This window comes from Podarcis raffonei, chromosome 15, assembly GCF_027172205.1.
Source record: "Podarcis raffonei isolate rPodRaf1 chromosome 15, rPodRaf1.pri, whole genome shotgun sequence".
Taxonomy (NCBI): domain Eukaryota; kingdom Metazoa; phylum Chordata; class Lepidosauria; order Squamata; family Lacertidae; genus Podarcis; species Podarcis raffonei.
In genome coordinates this window covers 27,048,374-27,073,210 of record NC_070616.1, presented here as the reverse complement: position 1 = coordinate 27,073,210, position 24,837 = coordinate 27,048,374, and the positions used below count along the sequence as shown (strand labels likewise).

The 24,837-nt window shown below is 45.8% G+C and overlaps 1 protein-coding gene across 2 annotated transcripts in view; it reads left to right on the top strand.

The window, feature by feature from the left end:
- The window catches only part of ZBTB16 (zinc finger and BTB domain containing 16), a 183,359-nt gene that overhangs the window by 105,170 nt on the left and 53,352 nt on the right, over positions 1 to 24,837 (top strand). For both annotated transcript variants that reach the window (XM_053366265.1, XM_053366266.1), the window contains exon 4: positions 12,193 to 12,279. In XM_053366265.1, coding sequence (XP_053222240.1) covers positions 12,193 to 12,279 — 87 coding nt within the window. The remainder of the gene's footprint in view (positions 1 to 12,192; positions 12,280 to 24,837) is intronic.

Below are 24,837 nucleotides of genomic sequence, written 5' to 3'. Positions count from 1 at the left end.
AAATGAGTGCACCTGCATTTTTGCTCCTCACGCTCCTCAGCAACTGGTATTTAGAAGCATACTGCTTCTGACAGTGGAGGTATCACATGGCCACCATCTTGCTTCTTGGCCTCTGGCTACACCTCTCTTCCTTTTCTTGTGGACTATCTGCCTTGACCCTGACCATGTTTCTCCCACCCTGGCCACAGCAAGGCTTCTCAGCTTCTACTTGTAGTGTATACAGATGGTGATTCTTAGATGAAAACTACCAGTGAAGGATAAAGAATTTGTATACCACCCCAGCTCACATGTTCCCACTATAAGTTAACCATGAGCAAGGGCTCTAGGATCAAACCCAAATTCCAGACCCAAATCTGGAAACCCAGCCAAGTGCACAAGCATCAGGGTCCTTTTCTGACACTGAAGGGAACACCGAATCTCTTCGTTATGTGATCACAAACCCAAACAAACCAAAAACTAATGACTGTACAAGCAAAATAACTTACAAAGTATATTAGATCAAGAAAATATAAAACATGTCTAAGCATGTTGCCTTAAAATATGGGGATGAAAAGTAAGTTAAGAAATTAAGAAATTAATAAGAAATAACCAGATTATAAATTGCAACAGCCATTGGACAGGATAGCATTTATCAGGGGAGATTGCCTTTCATGTTTTTGCAGCCAGAAAGAGAAATGTAGCCCAATTCTTTGTTAATAATCTGTTTGAGTCTGCCAAAAGGTAGATCAGATACCATTTGGAAGCCCTACCTGGAAATTTTTGGGAGAACAGGAGCCACCAATCAGGTCATCTTCGTTGAAATTATAGTGAAGAATCACGTGAGCAAAATATTCTTCAACCTGCTCTTCACAAGGACAGAGTAATTCGCCATGAGGGATAGCCTCAGATTGGCCATCCAGTACAGTGACGGGCAAGCAGTTTGGACTAGCTTTAGTGGAAATCCAGCAGTATTTGGGCACAGAAGGAAACAGAAGTAGCCACCATAAGCCCTTGTGATTGACAGGCAGCATGATGTCACCAGAATGGCTAGGCCTGTTGACAATACAAAGATCCAATCTTTCTGGGGTTGGATTAAATGTCCTGCAAACCTGGACTTGGCCATGGTTTCCAGACTAACCCAAGAGTCTCCAGCCAGGTAAAATGCAAGTGGTCCTGATGCCCAACAGACCAACAGAGTCCTGCTTGGCGCCTCAAGGTTTCATCTACCTATTGAGCATCAAGAGTTAGACGAGTAGAACTGTTAAACTTTCTCCTATAGCTTTTAATAGATAGCAAGTCTTTGGGACATTGAGGCAGGCTTTTGCTCACTGTTGAGTTTGGAAACGTTTCTCCCCAGAATTCAGAGTTATTTGCCAGCCTCTGGTTTTATGCCTCTGTTCCCCATCTATGCCCATTGCTGTCACCTTTTTCAGCCAAATGAGTGCTGGGTCAGCTGCAAATATTCCTGGATTGTGAGTGTACGGCAAAGAGGGGAATTGGTTTTGGAAGAGCAGAGAGCTTGGCTTGGGCTTTTGCAAAAGGGGTATGAATTGCAGGTGCCAACTTTCTTCCAGTCACCCATGTTGGAAGGACACAGGTCAAGGGCCTGGGGTGAGGGAGAGGGTAGAGCATAGCGAGGACTTGCAGTCATTTCAGAGGACCTCGGTGACTCTGCAGAATCCTGCCTGAATGGAAAAAGCCGCCTGTTTTTGCCAGCTGAGTTGAGCAAGTATCTTTATTAAGCAGAGGGCCCATAAATCTGCTTGTACAAACACCAGCGGAAGACCGGCCGAGGAGCTGGTGCCAAGGGGATGAGGCATGTTCTCAAACACACAGCTGACTCTTGGCAGCACACGGGGTCCCATCTCTCCAGGGTCAGTCATCGGAAGATATCTTTATACTGTAGGCAAGTCGAAACAACTTGCTAAAAATACCACCTTTTATCTTTTCTCCCTTCTCCCCTCCCCCACAAAAAAATCCCACCTAAAACATTGTTTATTGGGGGGGGGGGGACAAACCTGTTTACATTAAAGCTGCTAGCTTCAACAAGAGGCTTTAAAAGAAAAGGAAGAAGGAAAAAAAGCCTGTAAATAACCATCCCTTGATGTATTGCTTTTGAATGTTCCATCCCCGATGTTCCGTGCTTTTAATAAATATCTCTCCTTGTTTTTCTGAAACCCTGGTGTAATAAGCACTGATGCTGGCTGACATTTTCCTGGTGACTCACATAGTAAAATTAACATTGAACTATTTGCATATTCAATCGCTCTGTTCTCTGCCTTGGCTTTAACACTCTTTCTCTCCCCCCCCCCTTCCCCCCGCCCTCCAAACAAGTCCTTTTATGCATGCGTACACGGCAAGATTTCTGGCTTGGTATCACTTTTTGTTTTGCTGATTTGATTTAGAGAAAGGGGGGGAGAGAAACCTCCCTGCCTGGCGTACACATCTACTTGAGCAAAAGAAAGAACACCCAGTTCTAGCCTTTGAAAATTGGCAGGCTGCGTACTGTTCCCTGACTGATAAGAGGTACTGTAAATAAAACTGTACGGCGTAGCCTGTCGTAAGATGCCCTGTGTCTGCACTTATTGTTCTGACAGCTTTTGCGGGTCGGCTGTTTTGGTACGCTCTGTACTCCCCTTATATAACCAAGCATGCGTATCTCATCAGAACATTCAAGATGTTTATTTTAAAATCTCCAGGATTCTTCCCCCCTGTTAAAAAAAACAACCTCCCCAATAGATGAGGGCAATGCTCCACTTGTTATTCATTGCTCAGAAATATTTCTTCCATTTCTTCTCCCTGGTTACTTACGGAAGTATTTTGCTTTGTTCATTTCTTCTTAAAAGCTATATAGTCCATCCCCTTTCACCATGGGTTAAATTTCATCCCCAGAGCCCTGGACCACAATGTTCCTATAGAGGTGGGGGGAGATGTCTTTGCATAGGAAATGGCTCCATGCACCTCAACCTTTCTGGCCAAGTATCACTGGGGTAGAAAAACAGGGTTTGCTACCCCAGATATGTTGCCCAGTCAGAACCTGTCAATGAAAAGAAGACACCCACTTATTCTCCCCAGGAAATGCTCTGTTTTGGCTAATGTCTGAGTCTGTGCCACTGCCAGAAACCAGGTACATTGGTCCATCTACCCAATATCACATGACTTGCCAACATGGCTTCCATGAGTACCACTGTGCCCACCAGCCCCCTCATGGGGGCCTGTGAATGGTCTCAGTGAACATCCCTTCAAAACCCATAATGCAAAAGGGACTATTTGCCCTGGCCCAATGTTTCTATCTCCTACATTCAACATGCTTCCTTAAGCATGACAACATTTCATTGGATGCCAGGGTCAGAAACCCTCCTTCCCTTCCATCCCAAACAGAGGAGAGGTGCACGTTGCTTCTCTCTGTGAATGAGTGTGGCGGCAGCTGATGTAGCTGCTTTTTCCCCATTGATGAGAGGGTATGCCCGGACTTTTTTGAGATCCTGGCTCTTTACTGGTTTTCAGTTGCGCAGGCATTTTGTTTTATACCACACGGGTATAGCAGTAATTTTGTGCTATGTGGCAGCCAGGTGGCAGCCATTTTGTGACCAGTGGCCATGATATTTTCTCAAAATTCCAAATACGCCCAAAGACTAGTGACCCTGCAGTGTCATCTCTGCCAGTGATGTAGCCTGGGTTGCCGGCACTTTAGGGCCATGTGGAGAGGGTAGGTGGGACAGAGGGAAGCAGATGGAGTACACATGCGCATTCAACTGCCTAACGGTGTCTGCGTCGCCCAGGAGATTGCAGCCACAGAGATAATAAAAGAAGTGTCATTCCGTTGTCTGGAGAGGTCACTTCATGGTTCATATAGAGAAGCCATTTTCAATGGAGCCCAGCAATGGAAGCATGCGGCTGTATTGAGGCAGCATCAAGTGTTGAAATTTTGTGCCCCTGAGCATTTTGCACCCAGGGCAACCGCCCCTGTGGCCCTCCTCATGCTAAGCCACTGATGTATAGCATCAGCAGCTTCCCAGGGCAATTAATAACGTATCAAATCTTGCCGTATCATAATACAAATAATAAAGCCAATTACAGTGGTACCTCAGGTTAAATATTTAATTCATTCTGGAGGTCCGTTCTTAACCTGAAACTGTTCTTAACCTGAAGCACCACTTTAGCTAATGGGGCCTCCCGCTGCCACCGCGCCACCGGAGCACAATTTCTGTTCTCATCCTGAAGCAAAGTTCTTAACCTGAAGCACTATTTCTGGGTTAGCAGAGTCTGTAACCTGAAGTGTATGTAACCTGAAGCGTATGTAACCCGAGGTACCACTGTATACATTCCAAATTATATAATTTAAAGAGACTTCCTTCCCCCTGACCAGCCAGAACATGAGAAGTCTCTTTAAATTATATAATTCAGAATGTATAACTGGCTTTATTATTTGTATTATGATGTGGCAAGATTTGATATGTTATTAATTGGAGTGTTATTAATAAAAAAAATATTTATTTTTTAAAAAGCAGCTTCCCAGGGCAGGAAATGTGTTCCTGAGCAATAGGCCCTGAATTAGACTACTTTTAGTTTTAGTGCCAGGGCTGAACTCTGGAACAAGCAAAGGAGGAAAGGGCCTCTGAGGACACAAAGAGTGCATCACACAAACACACACACAAACACACACACACACACACACACACACACACACACACACACACAAGTTACCACAACCCATCCAATTCCACCTGGTATTTGTCTGCTGACTGTGAGAAGAGGATGCTATTGTAGATGGCTCTTCTGCCTGAATGAGCTGAACTGGCCATTACCGTGTGGGGTTCCCTCCTCCGGGTTAGCATTGTTTGCAAATGTTCTGCTTGTGTTTTCTCTAATGGAAGCACCCCGTTTTCTCCAGATGGAACCAGGCTTGTTTTGCCAGCCATTTCCTCCTCCTCTTCCCCCTTGTCCCAGCTTTCCTTCTGCTGTAATGCAGCCAACCATAAAAGTGTGCCTCGTGCGAAAGTGAATCATCGCGAACATTAAGATCCTGCACCTGAGTTTCAAATGCAGCTCACTCTTGTTTTCCAAAGAAGGGACATAAAAAACACGGGCAGATGAGCAGCTGCTTTGGGTGCCACCTGGGGCTTAAACATTCCCAGGCATCTGATTGCCCAGGTGTCTAAAAACCTGGGTGTTCTTGCACATGACTAGCAGTGATCAATCTGATGGGGCTTCACGAGAATCTAAAATGTCTCTTCAGAATTGTGTCTCCCCCTTCCTAATATTTTAGAGGCGTATATACCTGCTGAATGCAGTTAGACTTCAATCCTGTATGTATTTCCTAGGAATCGGTTTTGTTATACACACTGGGACTTCATTCCGAGTAAATACACTTTTCACTGCTGTCTTGTGTCTGTTTTGTACAAAATATCAAGCTTGAAGCAGGTATCCCCAGTGCATTTCTGAGCCTTATTTGCTAGGGCTTAGCCCCCAAACCATTATTTGATGCCAGGCTCACCCACCATTGCACAGTCCTGTAAGCATCCTCCCTTGAAACCGTTGACTGGTTTGTCATGACATGTCATAATTTGAAAGCTCAGGCAGTACTTACAGGGTTGTATCCAATGCGTGTGAGTCATTTAATGGTATTCTGCTGTACATGTGCCAGCAGAACATTGTTGTATCAGAGGATGCATGAGCAGATTGCACCCTGAGTTTCTCCTGGCACATCTATTGACTTGGATTCCTCTGCTGTGCTACATCGAAACTAGCCTGTCTGCTAACACAAGAGCCCTCACACTAGCTGACAGACAATATTGGATACAGCCCATGCTACCTATATGAATAAAAAGGTCTGCCTTGACCTTTAGGGATGAGGATTCTCATTTCTCCGATGCAGCACCCTTAGCACTCTGCTGCCCAGGCCTGCTCTGACATCACAGCAGCTAAGCCAATGGCAGCCACAGGCCTACAGGGAATGAAGTACCCCCGAAAAAGAAAAACAGAACAGCTCTGATTATCTGCAGAACTTATTGCTCTGCAACTGAAAGTGGGGAGAGTGGTTTGCCAGTAGAGGATGAATTTCTGGAACTTAGGAGGCAACTGCCTAGTCCACCATGGGCTCGACAGCCATTGGGTAGACAAAGGGTGCAGGAGGTCATGGGACCACAGAGATTTTTGGAGAATGGGCAGGAGCTGAATCCTGAGCCACAATTCTTCTTGGGAGCTGTGTGCATTGTCATAATTCATGCTCAGAGCATCTTTCACTTTGCACTAATTGCATCTTGCTTCGTGGGGTTTAGGGATCAAATTAAACACTCTTAATGGGCATGTTTTCCCTCCAGTTCTGGGGCAATGGTGTTGGTGTTTTGGAAAGTCTCTGTCTCCCTATTCTCTTAGGAACCCCTGCCCCCCCCTAAAAACCAGCCTAGGAAATGTTTTGAGATCTGACTGCTGTGAGCAAGAATAAATCTGATTTGCTCACCCCAGAGCCTTCAAGGTACCAGCCGGCACTGTACTGGCCTTTTAGGTCAATGATTCTGGAACAAAACATTCCCCGAACAGCCTCTGGCACGAAGGGCTGTAATAGTTCTCAAATAGAACTGACCTTTCTAATTATGTTGGTAATAAAGCTGTGTTTATTATTTAAGCAGGGCTTGGTGGTGAAAGGGATGGAGGGGGTGGTGGAGAGAGAGAGAGAGAGAGAGAGAGAGAGAGAGAGAGAGAGAGAGAGGCAGGCTATTTGGCATCCTGGCCGTCTTTCCACTGCACCTCTCTTTCTAACTAGGCCTGGCAGCTTTGGGTATATTTCAGATGAGCCCATCCTCGTTGCCCTCCAGTGTACGGCTTTTTGTGAAACTGTCTCCCATGACTTGAAAGGCTGTACATTTATATATACATATAAAACTGAAACAAAATGAAATGTACAGGCGAGCGAAGGAAAAGCAGGCGCGTGGACTGTCTTTTCTAATATATGAGCAGGCATGTGATGTCATTGTCCGCCCTCTTCTCCTTCCCACCCCCTCCATACCTCCTTTCTTTTTTAGGGACTGGCCATTTGGTTTAGGCACACTTGAGTTGTTTTGAATGCAAACTTGACATCGCCCCGCAAGCAGCCGCGAACGGCGTATGCACAGTAAACAGGCAGACTGTCTTATTGATTAACAGATGAGACCTCTATTATCGATCAAAGCTTGGCGAGAAAATTTATCACTTTTAATTTCACTGCTGCCAAATATTTCTGCCTGTGAGCCAGCCGTTACCGAGACAATTTAAAGGCAGAGGAATTCTTTTTCTAATGGGGAAAGGGGGACGCTTTTGCTGCTTGTCTCTGTGCTTTCTTTGGGTGCACGCTTCAGTGGGGTGAGGAGGGGAGCTGGTGAAACGCTCTTGAGGAAGGGGGAATATTTGGGGAGAGTGATGCTGGGCTGGAAAAAGAAGAGTGTTGTGACACCTGCAAGACCAGGATGTGAGCCAAGGCTAGGGATGGGGGAAGAATCCAATCCAGTTCTCATCAAAAGAGAACAAGAACCATAACCATAACACAGCTATCCTTCCAAATCGGCACCTTCTCCAAATTTTGCAGTACTGTTCTCCGGCCAAAAATGCATATACTAGTGTAAAGCCTACATAGAAGTTCATACAGTAGTCAAATTAACACAAAAATGCATTCTATTAGGGGAAAATGCTTCGTAAAAGTGTTCCTGTTAGGCAGTGCTGCGTACAACGGCCTCGGCCCAGTATACCTGAAGGAGCATCTCCACCTCCATAGTTCAGCCCGGACACTGAAGTCCAGTCTGCTTTCTGGCAGTTCCCTCGCTGCAAGAAGTGAAGTTACAGAGAACCAGGCAGAGGGCTTTCTCGGCAGTGGCGCCCTCCCTGTGGAACACCCTCCCATCAGATGTCAAGGACATAAATAACTACCTGACTTTTAGAAGACATCTAAAAGGCAACCCAGTCAGATGGGTGGCATATGAATAATAAATTATTATTAATAATAACCATGCTTGTCTGCATATCATTTATTACTACTACTACTACTACTACTACTACTACATTGGTACCTCTGGTTACGAACTTAATTCGTTCCGGAGGTCCGTTCTTAACCTGAAACTGTTCTTAACCTGAAGCACCACTTTAGCTAATGGGGCCTCCCGCTGCTGCTGCGCTGCTGCCACACGATTTCCGTTCTCATCCTGAGGTAAAGTTCTTAACCTGAGGTACTACTTCCGGGTTAGTGGAGTCTGTAACCCGAAGTGTTTGTAACCCAAGGTACCACTGTACTACATGTGCACTAGGAGAAAGCCACTCTAAAATGCTGATGAAATTTCATGACGACTTTTAAACTATGTATTTGAGAACTTGAGATTGAAAAAAATGAGAAACTAAGAGAAAGTGTGATTGACATTGCCCATCCCAGCTACGGCATGAGATTTTGTGATCTACCAGAGATCTACATAGTGTCTGCTGCGGCCCACAAAAGATTCTACCCTGATAAAGCCATTAACATTCTGGTGAGGGATGTTGTTTTTTTAAAACAAAAAACAAAGACCAGTTTGCTACTCTCTCCTCCAGATCCTGTCCTCTCCTTTCCTTCCTTTCAAGGTTACTTTTATCATCGCCGAATCCCGTGCTTTAGTTTCTTGGAACAGATGAATCAAACTTCCGAATCTAACAATTACGTTCACAGCTTTGGCCTAACAGCATATGCTTAGAAAACTGTGCCTGTGCCTGTATAGTGGGGTCTATTTTTATCTTCAAGTTTCTTATCTGCTGTTTAGACATCCTGTGCACACTTGTTTCCCTCATTATAACTGGAGCTGTGACCCAACAGACGCCGTGCGTGTTGGTAGCAATTTTCTAAGAAATACCACAAATACCACACCTCACTGATAGTTGTGGAAATATCTGTGAGTCTCAGCACACGCTCTTGCTGTTGCCACTTTCCTTATCTGATAGTGTTGTCGTCTTTCCCTTTATGGCATGGCTGGCAATGGGGGGGGGGAGTTTTGCTGGGGGGGGAGGCAATTATATGGGATTGCTAACCTCTCTGAGAAGGCATTGGTGTATAATGATTTTTAAGCAAACGCCTTTCTTGTTGGAAGAGCAACGTTTGTGGTTTGTTTCATTTTTTTTACACACACACACACACACCCTTAAAAAGTGATTAATATTACAACCTGCAGCTATCCATGTTCATACTCACCCTGGTATCAGAATTGTCTTCCTGGGTCACCCCAAAAGCCCATCTGCTTTGGAAGATTGTCATTGCCAGCTCCTTGCCAGGAAGAAGAAGAAGAATCTTTATTTGCATCAGCCACTAGCCATAGCAATAAAATAAAATGTACAATGGTACCTTGGTTCTCAAACTTAATCCATTCCAGAAGCCTGTTCCAAAACCAAAGCATTCCAAAACCAAGGCATGCTTTCCCAAAGAAAGTAATGCAAAATGAATTAATCTGTTACAGACTTTTAAAAACAACCCCTAAAACAGCAATTAAACATGAATTTTACTATCTAACAAGACTATTGATCCATAAAATGAAAGCAATAATCAATGTACTGTACTATAAAATAAACAAGACAGCATTGTAGATGATAAAAATGGAATTTTTTTTTCCTTCCCTGTACTGACGATAGTCACACAATCAATCAATCAATCAATCAATCAATCAATCAGTAAGTAGCTGAACTGGGTTCCACACAGTCACAAAAACAAATTAACAAATTAACCGAAAAAGCCTCAAAACAAAAACGCAAAATAAATAGCAAAAACAAAAGCGCCAAACTTAATCCGTTCCAGAAGTGCGTTTGACTTCCAAAATGTTCAAAAACCAAGGTGCAGCTTCTGATTGGTGCAGGTGCCCCAGAAACAATAACTGACAACTGCATCGGACGTTCGGCTTCCAAAAATTGTTTGAAAACCGGAACACTTACTTCTGGGTTTTCAGAGTTTGAGAATCAAAGCGTTTGAGAACCAAGGTGTTTGAGAACCAAGGTACCAAGATAGAGGTAAAAACTTAACTATAGAAAATACATTTTGGCGGTTTACATCAATAATCAAATAATAGATCTTATTCTAATTGCCCCTGGGGAAAAACCTTGCAGTTTTTGCTGTCACATGATCATCTTGATCTGCTAAAAGAAAGGACGCGGTAGCAATGGTTGAGCGACCCGGTGTGGACAATAATGTTGTTGTTGTTTAGTCGTTTAGTCATGTTCGACTCTTTGTGACCCCATGGACCAGAGCACACCAGGCACTCCTGTCTTCCACTGCCTCCCGCAGTTTGGTCAGATTCATGTTTGTGGCTTCGAGAACACTGTCCAACCATCTCGTCCTCTGTCGTCCCCTTCTCCTTGTGCCCTCCATCTTTTCCAACATCAGGGTCTTTTCCAGGGAGTCTTCTCTTCTCATGAGGTGGCCAAAGTATTGGAGCCTCAGCTTCAGGATCTGTCCTTCCAGTGAGCACTCAGGGCTGATTTCCTTAAGAATGGATAGGTTTGATCTTCTGGCAGTCCACAGGACTCTCAAGAGTCTCCTCCAGCACCATAATTCAAAAGCATCAATTCTTCGGCAGTCAGCCTTCTTTATGGTCCAGCTCTCACTTCCATACATCACTACTGGGAAAACCATAGCTTTTACTATACGGACCTTTGTTGGCAAGGTGATGTCTCAAGGTGATGTGGACAATAATAGAGGGATAATAACCTAATTCCTATAAAGAGTGCAAGCCAAAAGCATGTGAGCCACTGACTCAATACTGCCATCTCCACAGGGGAGCCTGCAGGCAGGGCATGAAAGCAACAACTTCCCCCTGTTGATTATCTCCCGCACCTGGTTTTCAAAGATACACTGCATCCCTACGTGGAGGCTACATTTATCTACCAAATGCTCATGCCCAAACCCACATAAGTGGCCCTGGCTAGCCCTCTGCATCTTCATCTCTTTCTGTTGCCCTACACATTTGATTTCTGTCTGATTCCAGCAGCCACTGGGACTCCCATCCCGACCGCCATATTTACCTGGAGTGCTGTGTATATCTGCTGCCATGTTTGTAGGAGAGCTTTGTGTCCGAGGCCCTATGCAAAGCTAAACTGGGGCAGAGGCCCTTAGGCAGGGTACACAGGCCCTCTCTCATTTCTGAATTATATCCTTCCACATGTTGATTCTGAATCCCTTCCCAATCCTTGGGGATCATGTAGTGATCTGTGTTCCTTCCACATCGATGGCAGCGCTTGGACGGGCGGTAATATCGACATCTACTGCCAATACGCCATGGCTTCCCAAGTCCCTCGAGTTCAAGTGAACTTTTTCTTCTCCTTGTTTGGGTTTTCAAAAGGCATGCCCTCTCTTTGACTGTGTATACAGTAGCCCCGTAATTGCAAAGACTTCACGGTGATGGTCAACTTTAGATTCTGAAGCATTTGACGCTCTCTGAATTTCAGAGATTCCTTATGTCTGTGGCTATGATTTTACTGTGTCCACACAGAGGCATTCCTGGAGCTGAGAACTGACCATTTGTTAAAAAGAAAATATTTTTAATGTAAGAAAGTATCTCCAGGAGATCTCTATAGACTAGGGGTTCCTGAACTTTGGCCCATGAACCACCATTGGCCCATGAACTTTATTCAGATGGTCTGTAGAATGTCTCCCTTAAATATTAATAATTATGTTAAATTGTACTTTATTTAATTCTAAATTGAATTTTTATTGCTTCTTTAATTCTTGTAGTGTGTGTGTGTGTCTGTGTGTGTGTGTGTGTTTGTATTACAGTCTTAATGTTATGGAACTACTATTGTGTTCTTGTGCAACCCCTGTTCCTTGCAACTCCTCCCTGTGAATTGCATCTGAAAAAAAATTCCTGGTATGATTTATTTGGAGTGCAGATATTGCATTTCCATAGGGTTGAGCCCAGAGTTAGTCACACTCATGGAGCAGACCCTTTGAAATTAATGGGCATGGAAAACTTAGGTCCATTAACTGAATAGGTCTACTTCAAGGAAAAGCTAGCTAGCTAGTTAGACTCATTCCCTAAGTTTCAATTTTTTATTTTCTTTTATCTCTAAGAAACCCCACACCCATTTTGGGGTCTCTGTTCAAAGAGGTGTCTTTCATTCATTTTCACTGCTACTAACAGGATGAGTTTTTTGACAGGTATATATTTAAGATTTATCCATGAATCTTGGTAAACATGTATTTTATAACATTCTCTCCTTCTCTCTCTCTCTTTATAGCGGGTGCCAAAGCCTTTGTCTGTGACCACTGCGGAGCTCAGTTCTCAAAAGAAGATGCTCTGGAGACCCACAGGCAGACCCACACTGGTAGGTGTTCTGTTTGGGGGGGTTCATTTGTTTCTTTTTCAAAAATCTCCCGATTTTGCAAAACAGCGGTTTGCTTGCACAACGGCATTGTTATTCCAGAATTCCTGGAAAGATCATACATGAAATATCAAAGTGGGAGGCGGGTTTGCACATACAAGCCCCTCACCCAATGCACTGGGAAGGTCTGCAGGTACTTTTACTTGCCTTCGCTTGAGGGTGAATAGAACCCTTCAGGCAACTAGGAACTGCAATAAAACTGGCAGGAGGCAACTGTAGTCCAATTAATTTGATGCACATCAGGTTGGGAGAGGGTGATGCAGGGCACTGCAATAAAAATGGGAGGGTGATCATCAATACATTTGCTGACTGAAGGCTGATGTGCCTCTGATCACCACAAGCTGATGGAAGGCAAAAACTTATCATAAACAGTTTGCTCAACAACCTGTTGCTCAACTCAGATTGCTCAATTTCTAGTTTCAGTCTTGATCAATGTATTGTTTAATTGGGCTCACCTGAGCTGCGATGTGTGAGATCAACAACTTTCCCACTGGAAGACTTTTCGGAGAGTTGCTTCATAGCACAGAACCTGTCCTTGTGAATGGTCTTATCCACATGTACCCAAGTACCCTCCCTATGCTAAGCAAAGCGTGTTTTGAACAGTGAATCATGGAGCTCCCATTGTGAATCGGTGGGGTGGTGGTGGAGGTAATGTATTCCTGAGAGCACTCCTGCCTTAGGTACCCTGATCATCTACAGCAGGGATGAAGGATCTGGTGAACTCCTGATGTTACTGACCTCCAACTCCCTTAAGCCCAGCCAGCACAGCCAATAGTCTGGGGTGATGGGAGTTAGAGTCCAGAGACTATATGGGTCCAGAGACCCTTTGCTCTGCGGGAATTTATGCTTGAGCTAATAACTTTCTTTCCAAGCATGCCAAGTTTAAGAATATAGGCACGGTAAGAGAATTAGTTATGGTGAAACTGGCTTCATTCACACGACAGTTTATAATGTTTTCACGACTTTTCCCTAACAGTATTACATTTGAGCTTTTACACAACATAAAAGCCAATTCTGGAACTGTAATGGAAGTTTAGTGCTCATTTCTGTGTTATTTGCTCCGGGGGGGTGGGGGAATCCATTTGCAAAAATTATGAAAATGAGCACTAAACTTGCACTGTACATCACTCTCATTCCACTCATAGTTCCAGAAGTGGCCTTTATGCCATGTGAAATGGAAATTAACAGTTAGGGAAAGTTCATGCAAATGGAATGCAGTGCCATGTGAATGGTGCCCAGTAGAGATTTTCTCTGCCGCTGAATGGAGCAACAGTCTTGAACGGGTGATAGCAAGGGGAATTGGAGGGGTATTGGCATCTGGGGCAAAATGCCCCACTGCCACACCCACAAAGGGGAGGGGGCAAACTCCATAAGGGCTTCTCCTTTCTGGATCTCCCACTCCCAACCGGTAGTGGAGCTTTGCACCGGCTTCTCCCTTCAGGAAAAACCAGCGCAAAGCTCTGCCACTCTACCGGGTATGGGGGAGATCTCCTCCGCACCTGATGGCAAAGCTCAGCAGCAGAAGGGGGTGCTGACCCTTGGGGTGCCCTCTGAGGTGTCCGCTTCACCCCAAATCATGATGAGGGGCATCTCTGGTTGCTAGGAAGGGGGTCTCTCAGAAGTTGCATCTGCCCTTTCAGCACCTTACTCTGCCCCATAGTTTTATCTCAGTGTTTTTTGTTTCTGTTCCGTTTTTTTGCAGAGGGTAGGAGGCAAAAGCTTCGCTCTTTATCATGGCATATTTTGTACTGTGACTGCCTCCTTTCACTGAGTAGTTTGCTTGAACTTACTGGCTCAGGGGTCCCAGGGGAGGCTCCATCTTCATTCACACTTTGAGCATGACTCTGCGCACTCCTGCGACTGAAGCGGGAGACAGCTCCCTCCCTCCCTCCCGAACTATATTAGGGCGAGCAAATCTTTTTAGTACCGATAAACCAATAAATGCCAAGGAGGATGGAATGTATGAATCCGCAAGTTGAAATTTAACACCTTGGATGCTATCTTGGCTCCCAAATATACAACAGCTGACTGTGTGCACCAGGATTAGGAAGACCCGGCATTAGACCGTACATGCATCATAGAGCGCAACCGATGCTTGCCGTGCCATTCGATCTTGCAACTTCATTGGCAAAGTAGCAGTTAATAAATTTCAGAATGATTGTCCTCCTCCTCCTCCTCCTAAGACTAGCCAGCTGGTTGATGTTGGCAGCAGATAAAGTTGTTTGTTACTAATGGAATTCACAGCAGAAGCATTTTCGGGAGAACAGGGGAGGAAGGGCTCATACCTGGAATCTACTCCAGAGCTAAGGGATCAAGCAGCAAATATGTGTGGTTGTGTTACTTTCTCTTTCACAAAACCCCTGGTGCAGTGAGAATCCTGTTGTATGTGTTGATAGGCGTTGACTGTAATAGAATTAGGAACAGGTGCTCTTTCCATTTGACCTACATAGTTTGTGCAACGTGATGGCCTTTGAGACTCTTGGCGTATCTTCTTAACTGCAGAGTCACACCTGGTTTAACAGCCATCCCCTCCTTCCAGGGGATCCTGGGTACTGTAGGTCTGTGAGTGGGGCTAGGGATCTGCAACAGACAATTCTCAGTACCCTCACTCAGTTCCCAGGATTTCTTGAGGAGCCAGGCGCTTGATATGTAGCCTCTGTAACTTTCTTGTGCAGTTCTGCTATGTGGAGAGTTGCGGCCGCCATTTTGGGCAGCCAACCAAAGCCGTTAAACATGTGCAGCCTAAAAGTCAGAGGTCGCGCACCTGCTGTACACACATGAGCATCTTAAGTTCAAGTCCTGGCATCTCCAGTTAAAAGGATCAGATGACGGGCAATTGGAAGGACCTCTGCCTTAGACCCCAGAGAGAGAGAAGGTGCTGCCAGTCAGAATAGACAGCCTTAGACCAGGTGGATAGATAGTCTGACCTAGTATGGGGCAGCTTTCTGTATCCACATTTAATGCCTCATAATGAAGACCAGCGATGGAAGGAATTTGGGCACAGAGTGAATCGACTATGTGTACTTTTATAGTGGCATCATAGTGCCACTGCTAGCCAACTAGCAGGAGCCTTTGGGGCAACTCAGTGCCACATTGCCACTGTGAGGTGGGAGCTAGCAGTGGGGAAGTAACTTTGTGGTGCCCCAGGCACATCAGAAAGATAGCATGAAGCTTGGGCAACCTCTTGTCAGGGGCTTGGGAGACTTGTACTTGCCACCAGTGGGATCAAGAATGTATGCAGTGAGGTTTTGGGATCTAGGAAGTATGGCGATGGGAGCCTTCTGTGATCCCCAGGTGCACTATTGCAGCACTCTTAAGTGTCTGCTTAATCTGTCGGCCACACAGAACCCAAAAGCAAATGAACTGCTCTCTGAGTTTTCACAACTGAAACCAACACCTGCCTGGAAATATCACAAAGAGTCCAGATAGACAATTTGCAAATCTGAAAATAGGAATATGTCATTTGGAGAAACCCATGGAGAAAGTGCTTTCTCTGAGTGAAAGGGACCCATCCCATCCCCTCTTCCTTTCCATATGGTTCGCCATGTGAGATAACAAAACATAACTCCCTGCAAGTTAAAAACTAGCATTTCAGGATAAATACCCTAGTCCAGAATCAGGCCTCAGCAAAGGCAGTTCATTCAAGTAGGTCAGAGATGTGTTTGCATGTTCCAAAAATAGGAAGGGGTCAAGATCCATGGTGGATTGGTCAAGATGGATTGGGAAGCTGGAATTTAGCCAGTGCCTTCATCACTGGTAGACTGAGATGGTCCTGTAGAGGATCAGGCATGAGACTAGATGGTCTTGTCTTTGTGAAAGGAGCTCAGTCTTGCAACAGGAATGGAGTGTTGAGGGCAGGTGCTAAGGTTTGACTGCTCAGAGCCCCACTTCTAGATCCACCCAAGGTCCTTTGCCTGCTGTGCTAGTTTCCTATTTGGGAGGCTTGTGCCTTCAAGCAGAGCTAGCTGTGGTGGATGTCCCACATGGCAGTGGGTCCTTGTCTTAGCAGACAGATCCTGCCTTCTCTGTATTTCTGGGAGGTGACGGCAGGGGGAGGCGCCTATTGACCACAACCACAAATGAGAAGGAGGCATACAGTAGCTTCCTGAGGATGTCCCCTTCTGATGTATTCAGAATCCAGTACTGCTTCACCTGGAGCCTGAAGAGGTTACAGTCTGTGCTACCACCTCACCTGCCTCATTTGGCTACCCAGATAGATGAAGCATTTCTGGCAGAGGAAGTGAGGCAGCCACAGTTCTGGAAAGGCTTGTAGGAACTATGGGGGTGTAGCAAGCTGACATATTCTAGGGCAGGTCACTCATCCATATAGCTCAGTACTGTCTACCTTGACTGCCAGAGCTGCTTTTCAGGGTTCAGGCAGTAGGATGTTCCCAGATGTTTGGGGATGCTGCCAGGATTTGAACCTGGCACCTTCTGCATGCAAAGCTGGTGCTCTCCCACTGAGATCCTGCCCTTCCTTTTGGTGGAGTTCTTCTGGCAAAATGGGGTGGCTCCTAGTGGAATGTCCATGACCAGCTCCTAAGTTGGAGATGAATTAGCTCACACAGGAGATGTTACCCCAGCAAAAGTCCAGAGGAGACTGGGAGACTTATATAGCCACTGCCAGCCCTTCCTCTTCCCAATTCTCTGCTAGAACATTGCTTGCATCTGGGTCCTCTCACCTGCCCTCCACAAGAGAGTGATCTAGTGGCCAAATGGTATTCCTTTGGCGGTTCTGGGCTTCCCATCAGTTCTGCTGCCACCTTTGATCCTGAGGCTGGGGGGGGGGGGATGGAGCAGGGGAATCAGGGCTCTGGGAGGGGTTGAAATTATTAGGAGGCCCAGATGAAGTATCTCTGAGATGGGACTCTTCAGGCAGAATTGAACTATTGTGGGTTCTTCCAGTTTTCCATCCACTTTCTCCAAAGAGGTCCCTCCTGAGCCTGGCAGGATTCTGGCATGGGTCTTCTGCACCTCTTCTGGAGATGGAAGGGTAGGGGTGGTAGAAGAACCCACCTGCCAATGCCGTGCTGTTTCCCCCCTGTGAGGGGAGCCTTGTGTTTTTCAAGGCAGCTTTCAGTGATGGCTAATGTTGCATCTGCCCCCTTCAAACAGAGGACAAGAGAGTTCCTAACGGTCAGGTTTCAATGATGACCTTGGATGGGAGGGGTGGAGCACTCCTGGGACAGATTAAGTATGTTTTGATTTAAAACTTTGGGACAAGAATGTCAGTGGCTGCCAGCAAAAGCGGCTGCCCTGTCAGAGCTCAGAGGGTGACATGATCATGCAGAATCGAGGAACAAAAATAGGCAGCTCGAGGTCAGCGCGACCCAAGTGGAGCAGGTTTAGCATCGCCTCCTCGAGCTGTAAACAAGTGTGTCTCAGTTGCATGTCAGTAACTGGCTTTATGGCCAAAAAGTGCCTCCCTCTTGCCAAGAAATTGATAGCTTCCTCTTGTTGAGCAGGGCTGGAAATAGCACTGGTAGGAGGATCAAACTCTGAACTTGTTGGCGTTTTCTGAAGTGAAAGCTCCCTGCGCCTGGAAGAAAAAGACTCCAAGGCTTATAATTCCCCTAGTCCGCTGTTGAAGTAGCAAGAGTGACCCCTTCAAACCAGCAAAGCTGTGGTGGTATTTTGGGGGCTGGAGTTCCACCTTCCTGTCCCTTAGATTATTTGAACTTGGGCACCTGGCAATTGCAATGAAGATAATAGCATGCAGATGAGACTTCCTGGATCAGGCCAAAGCCCTTTACTCGGTGAATGAAGTGCCTCTGGCCCTCCAGATGCCATTAGACTCCCAGCACGCTTGATCATGCTGGCTTGGACTGGTGTGAGTAGAAGCCGGCTCCCCACCCCTGAGCTAAGTCAACCTGTTCATGGAGAGCAGGCCAAAGACTGGAGAAGGAGATGTGCATTAGCCTGTAGGGCCACCGCAGAGGAAGACCTCCAAAGCTTGTTTAAAACTGGTGCTATAAGCAAGTAATCGGAAACATCCTGGCTGCCACCTTCAAATTTGTAGCTTCTGAAACCATTTTCAGCCTCAAGTAGTGTCTGTTAGCAAACTCACCAAGTGTCCCTGTTTTCCAGGGACAGTCCCCGATTGACAGAAGCTGTCCTGGTTTCTGATTAGATCCAGAAATGTCCCGCTTTTCCTTAGGGCGTCCCTAGTTTCATCAGAGAAATGTTGGAGGATATGCAAGAGTATAATCTGAAGGTTTCCAAAAAAGGGATAACCGTATCTAGACTTTTCTGGTCCAGGAAAGACCATCGCTGGTGAACCAGTGGCTACTAGCCACAATGGCTATGATCTACCTCCACGGTCAGAGGCATTGTGCCTCTTAATACCAGTTGATGGGATGGGCAGAAAGTCATTACCTTCAGGTCCTGCCAGTGGGCATCCCACAGGCCACTTTGAGATCAGGGTGTTGGACTAGATGGGCCACTTGCTTAATCTAGCAGGCTTATTTTATGTTCTTAGCTAGTCATAGGTACTACAGGCCATTAAAACCACCTGGTCTTCCAGTGACAAAAAACTGGTCCCAAGAGTATCCCCTCCAAAGCGATACAGATACTCCTTCAAGGGAATGCAATTCCCAGCTAGATCCTCTAGATCCTGGATTCAGGAATGGGCCAACAACATCACCTCTGTCTAGTCTGGATTCAGCTTCACTTTATTCTTGATGAATCTGTTTCTTTACAACCTATAAGAGCCAGTGCAACACAACAAGCTGACCTAGTGAAGACCTCTAGCAAAGAAACCCTCTATGTGACAGTTTGGTTTCTGTTCACCGTGCGGAAAAATTGCTCTCTCTCCCCTCGCAGTTCCCAACCTCCCTGTCCCCTCTCCTCAACAATTACATATATTCAAAAGAGATCAAGACGTCTGTAAGCTGCTAGAAGACACTTTGGGCTCCATTGGTTTTTCTGTGGCTGTTCACATCACTTGGCCTCTGCATTCACAGGAAAAAATGTTTTGGCACCCTGCTACGCCTGGGGGAAAGGTGTAAAAAAAAAAAAGTAATATATATTTTTTGAAATTAAAAAGGAATGAATTCAATCAGCACCAGCTGCTAGCAGCATGGTTGCAGTGTTCAGGTTACACGGAAAATGTAGCAGCAACTGGTTGTGTCCCTTTTTATTTCAAAAAAATGTAATAGCTGTTGACTTTTTTAAATATCAGAGGTGATTTGTATAGGATTTCCCAGGCTGGGCCAAAGTATTTCACATGTGCAAAAGACCGAGAGCAGAATGCTGTGTAACGTCAGCCCCACATGGGAAGCTTCTGTCCTGAGCTTGTGTTTGTACAGTCAATACCCTGGCATGGATTTACTCCTGACCTAGTTTTGCACTCTGCTACTACAGGGGCATGCTGGATGCCTAATATAGAGCTGATTTTCTTAGCATGTGGCATCTCTGCCATGACAGGGTCTGATTTGCGACGCGAGCGATGCTCTTTCATGTAGTATGGGTCCATTCCTCCTCGGTTGTGCCTGCTGTGTGGATCAGCGCAACTTTTGAAGCCCAAAACCTTCCACATGGACTGTGCAAATCTGGCACAGCCGAGGAAAGAAGGCAAACATCACGTGGAGACTTAAATTGAGCACGGTGTCAAACTAGCATAACTTGGCCATCATAAAGACATGCCTCGTCTCTTAAGACAAAAACACGAGCAGGGTCTATTCAGATCCAATGCAAAAGAAGCTGCAATTATTTTATGCATGTATTTGAGGGTGAGAGAAATAGCTTATGCTATAAAAGTTGCAGATGTGTGTATTTTGGCGTAGTGCCATTATACTCACCTTTCTTTCTGCTCCCACGGAACACGACACACCCTTGCTTACATGATCTGAATGTCTTACATTAAGGCATCTCCAACAAGGTGTGGGCCACAATCTCTTCTCTTTGCGTATCATCCTGGAGGTGTAATAACATGGGCTAATCTGTGCCTTCCATAGTGAGGATTCTGCCGTAGTCAGAGCCAGGGAGGCTGGACTGTACAGTCCTCAGTTCTGCTTTCCGGAATGAAACTCTTAAAAATTATCAGCTAAACTGCTTGCCTTTGGGACAAAGGACATTTCTGGTGAAACCAGTGAAAACTGGCATGCAACGAGGTTTCTCTCTCTCTCGCTAGCCAACTAAGTTCTCCTCAGACTCATGGGGTCTTCTCCAAGAAATCTCCACTCTGAGAAGACCTATTGAAATGAATGGACCTAAGTTAGCCATACCCATTCATTTCAATGGGTTGGCTCTGAGCATGATGGGATGCTAGATGCAAGATACAGCATTATCTTTTCGGCTCCATGAGCCCATTTCCCACTGACGCAAAGATTATTTGTCATAGGTTTTGTTTGCTTAATTTAAATATAAGCTGTTAATTTCCTTTTTTAAAAAAAAAAAAAAGCAACAACAACTTGGTAGCTCAGCTTGGCATTTTCACTGCGCATTTGCTAGCATCGAATTTCACCTGCTGCCTTCCATCCCTGCCATGGCCATTGCTCCTATACTCCGTTGAAAAATTGTGTGGCATTCTGTGTTTTTGATTTTCATTGTCTGCCAGTCCCACAGTTATTCCATTCTTCACTCCGCAACACACACACACAGACAGACACACACACACACACACACACACACTGTCTCCTCTTCCCAGATCATTAGTAAACATGTTAGAACATCCTTGCTCCCAGCAGAAAACGTCTTTGCTTCTTCTCTTGCAGCTTAGTCTTTAAACTGCCCTTCCTTTGGTCAAAGACATTCGGCTTCATGCTCTGTGCCCCCCCCCAAAAAAACCTCCCAACTTCACTGGCAAAACCACCCACTAGCACCCAAATGGCAGAGAGGAGTTAATAAAACCAATGTGTAACTGAAACATGAAAAGCTATAAATTGTCTCGCGCTTCCCCTCTCCCCCTTCCCTAGGATGTTGGTAGCATTTTGATTTAATAGTTGGACAAACACAAGGGTCTATTTTATTCAGCGTTTACAGGCCTCGGGGCTGTTATTCTTCCAAATTTAATAGCATTGAAATTGCAGGGTTTGTGATAATTTGCCCATCACTTTCTGCGCTTCCATTGATGTTTATTGTCAGCGGGATGAAATCTCGATCCGATTCACTTAGATAACATGTCTGTTAAACATTTAGATAATTGTGCCATCATTAAGTTGTCACATTATTTTAGAGATTCAAAACAGTATCGTGGTAAGTGGAGGTACATGGAGAGGGAAGGGCGGGGGGGGGAGAGTCTTGCAGGAGCACAGCCGTCTCAGGGAGTGAAAGGAGTCAGTCGTGTCACTGGATTCCAGCTCGGCTTATTATCACGGCAACAAGCCAGTTTGCAGCAGATAGATATATAGATATATAGACGATATGTTTGCTTCAGGCACTTTCCTAGGAAGTGTTAAAAAGTACTCCGTCTCCTGCCTAGCACAAAGAACCAGAGAATTCGTTCACTTTACACAGCATCAAATGGATTTTCGAATCGGGAAAAGCCTGCTCACCTTCCCTTGAATGTTCGCTCACAACTCCACGTTTCAGGAAGCTGACTTCTACGGAATCAGAGAAGCTTCTCATCTAGTTCAGTATTGTCTGAACTGACTGGCAGCAGCTCTCCGGGGTTTCAGGGTGCAGCCCTTCCCAGCCCTACTTGCAGAAACCAAGGATTGAACCAGAGGCCTTCTGTGTTCAAAGTGTGTGCTCTGCCACTGAACTCTGGCCTCTGTCCATGGTGGATCCCAGTTTGTGGCAACTGGTTTTCTTCTGACTTATTCATAATGAGCAGCTTTCTACACAAACACAAGGTGGCATACCATTGAACTCATGGATGAGGGAAGGGAAGGAGTCTGTACTTCTCACTGTGCCCTGTGTCCTTCACACGTAGAGCTGGGGGCTTGCAGTGGCACCTTGTTGCAGACCCTCAGTGCTCCTCTTGAAAATCAGGAGCAGGATCCTGCCGAGGTGTGACACTGAGGGCACCTGCTCTGCCCTTCTCCACCCCATTCACTGAACACGTGGAGAAGGTCTGACCTGGGCTACTGATGCCTTCAATTCACCATTGCCCACCACCCTCCAACTTGGGAAGGGTGAAGGTCTGCAGAGGGCATCATCCTGTCCTCATGGAGTCTCCTCCAGGGGCGTAGCGTGGGTTGATGAGACCCAGGGCAGGGAAGTGTTGTGCCTTCCTGGTGGACTGGGCAGCGGCCATTCTCTTTGCCGTCCAGCATCTAATCAAGGGAGTCTGTCCTTGCAAACTAGCCCCAACCTGGGAGCAGAGGTAAGGCAGAGAAAGGCAAAGCCACGAGACAGGGGTCAGCAAACTTTTTCAGCCGGGGGCCAGTCCACTGTGCCTCAGACCTTGTGGGGGGCCGGACTATATTTTGAGAGAGAAAATTGAATGAATTCCTATGCCCCACAAATAACCCAGAGATGCATTTTAAATAAAAGCACACATTCTACTCATGTAAAAACATGCTGATTCCCAGACCGTCTGTGGGCCAGATTTAGAAGGCGATTGGGCTGGATCCGGCCCCAGGGCCTTAGTTCGCCTACCCATGCACTGCTGCGTCGCCTCGCCGTCCTTGCAGCGAGGCACTCTGGGCAATGTGAATGGCTCCGGCAGTGCTTTCCCACCTTCCTCTTCCTCCCTCCCACCTTGGTGGGTGGCAACAGCAGTGGCAGCACCCTCCACCTCCTTCCCTCTTGGCCAGCCCAGAGGTGTGGGGCTTCACCAGCCGCATAGAGAAGGAGATGCCATCGCCACCCCAGCCCCAAAGGCCCCGCCCAGGCACGGCTTGCCTCACCGTGGCTCTGGGTTTGATGAGTGAGCCTGTCATGGGGGGCGCCTGGTTGTGCCCCCTCAGAAATTTATGCCAGGGCCACAGTTTCCCACATCCCCATGCTGCTTTATTTTGTTTTTATTATTATTAATATTAAAATTATATACCACCCTTCATCGAGAGATCCCAGGGTGGTTCACAGAATACAAGACAAAACACAAGCAAGTAATTAAACCAAAACAACAAAACAATACGCCACTGGTTTCTCCTTTTCAGACCTTCCCCTCCATGACTCAGAGGGTGACAGCAAAGGTACTTAGCTTTTCTTAATCAAGAAGGTGTATACATCATTTTGAGTCTCCCCCCTTTCCTTCCTTCCTTTCTTCCTCCTTTCTTGATGCCACTTCAAATACCTCTTGTGAAAGTGCACCTTTAAGCCTGTTCCTGACATGAAGCAGAACCACAAGAACTTACTTGGTTAATTTAAAATAAAACAAAATAAACCACAGCTGCGAGTGCACGAGAGCTCATTAAAATCTTACAAGTTCCCTCCTCCCCCCCTTCTGATCTCCCGGTTCACGATATCTTGGCAGCGTCTGGCCAATCCAGAGCATGGCTTCATTATCATGGCGCTATTACACCCGGGAAGCTTTGTGTACAAACAGCCTGTGCGAATTCTTCTTACACACACACACCAAACGAAAATTCCCCAAGCAGCCGACGACTTTCTATTACCGTTTCACAGTACTCTGGAGAGTTTTAAGATAGCAGCTTGATTAAGCTTGTGGGAAAAATACTATCAGCATGCTACTCCACAGACAGAGATAATGTACTGTTGGCATTAAGTATGTTTAAGGGTAATTATCTTCCCCCTATTCATATTGGTTACATGAAAACCAAAGCAAACAGGAGTTTGAGGTGCGGCGCTCAGCAGTCCCGGGCAGATCAGGGATGGGTTAAGAAGGCCTTGGTGACAATTATAAGCCTCGATGAAATGTTATCCCCTGACTGGTGTTCACTCTGCAAGTAGAGGAAGGAGCTTTCAGCCTCTGTTATGAGGAAAGGATTTATCTTTTCGTTGGGGGCTGGTGTCAGCAATCAATCACAGGCTTTCGTTGGCAAGAACTTTTCTGTCGAGAAAACGGCACCCTGTTTTTTCCTCCGCTACCACGGCAAAAGGGATTGGGGTGGGGAGCAGGGAAAATCAGTCCGGTTCACATTTATAGGCAAACGTCCCTAATTCACACCTCCCCAAAAAATCTGAAACACAGCTAGCCTTTGAATGTCACACTAATCTGAATTTTGCAATGGGGTTCTCTGACCGTCCCCTGCTCCCACCACTGCCCAAAATGTGTAAAAAGTGCCTATATTAGGGGAAGCTGTTCATAAAAACCATACATATAATAGTGAAAGTAACATTAAAAAAATCATTCTTAGGAGAAATGGCTTGCAGAAACATGGGTATTAGACATAACTGCATAGAAAAATCTGCACAACTGTGAGGTTGGGTGTTTTTTAATAGGATTTTATTGCCATATTTCTGGGACATTTAACTGCTTGTGTAAGTGGTCTACTTGCATAATCATCATAATGTCAGAAGATAACTGGGAAGTTTCTGTGATCCTGGAACAGGCCTTTGCCACATGGAAGATGATGACCAGCTTTTTCTCCTCCAATGTTATACCTCTGTCAGGATTTCCAAGTATTCCTTGAACATGTTTTGTAAGACAGT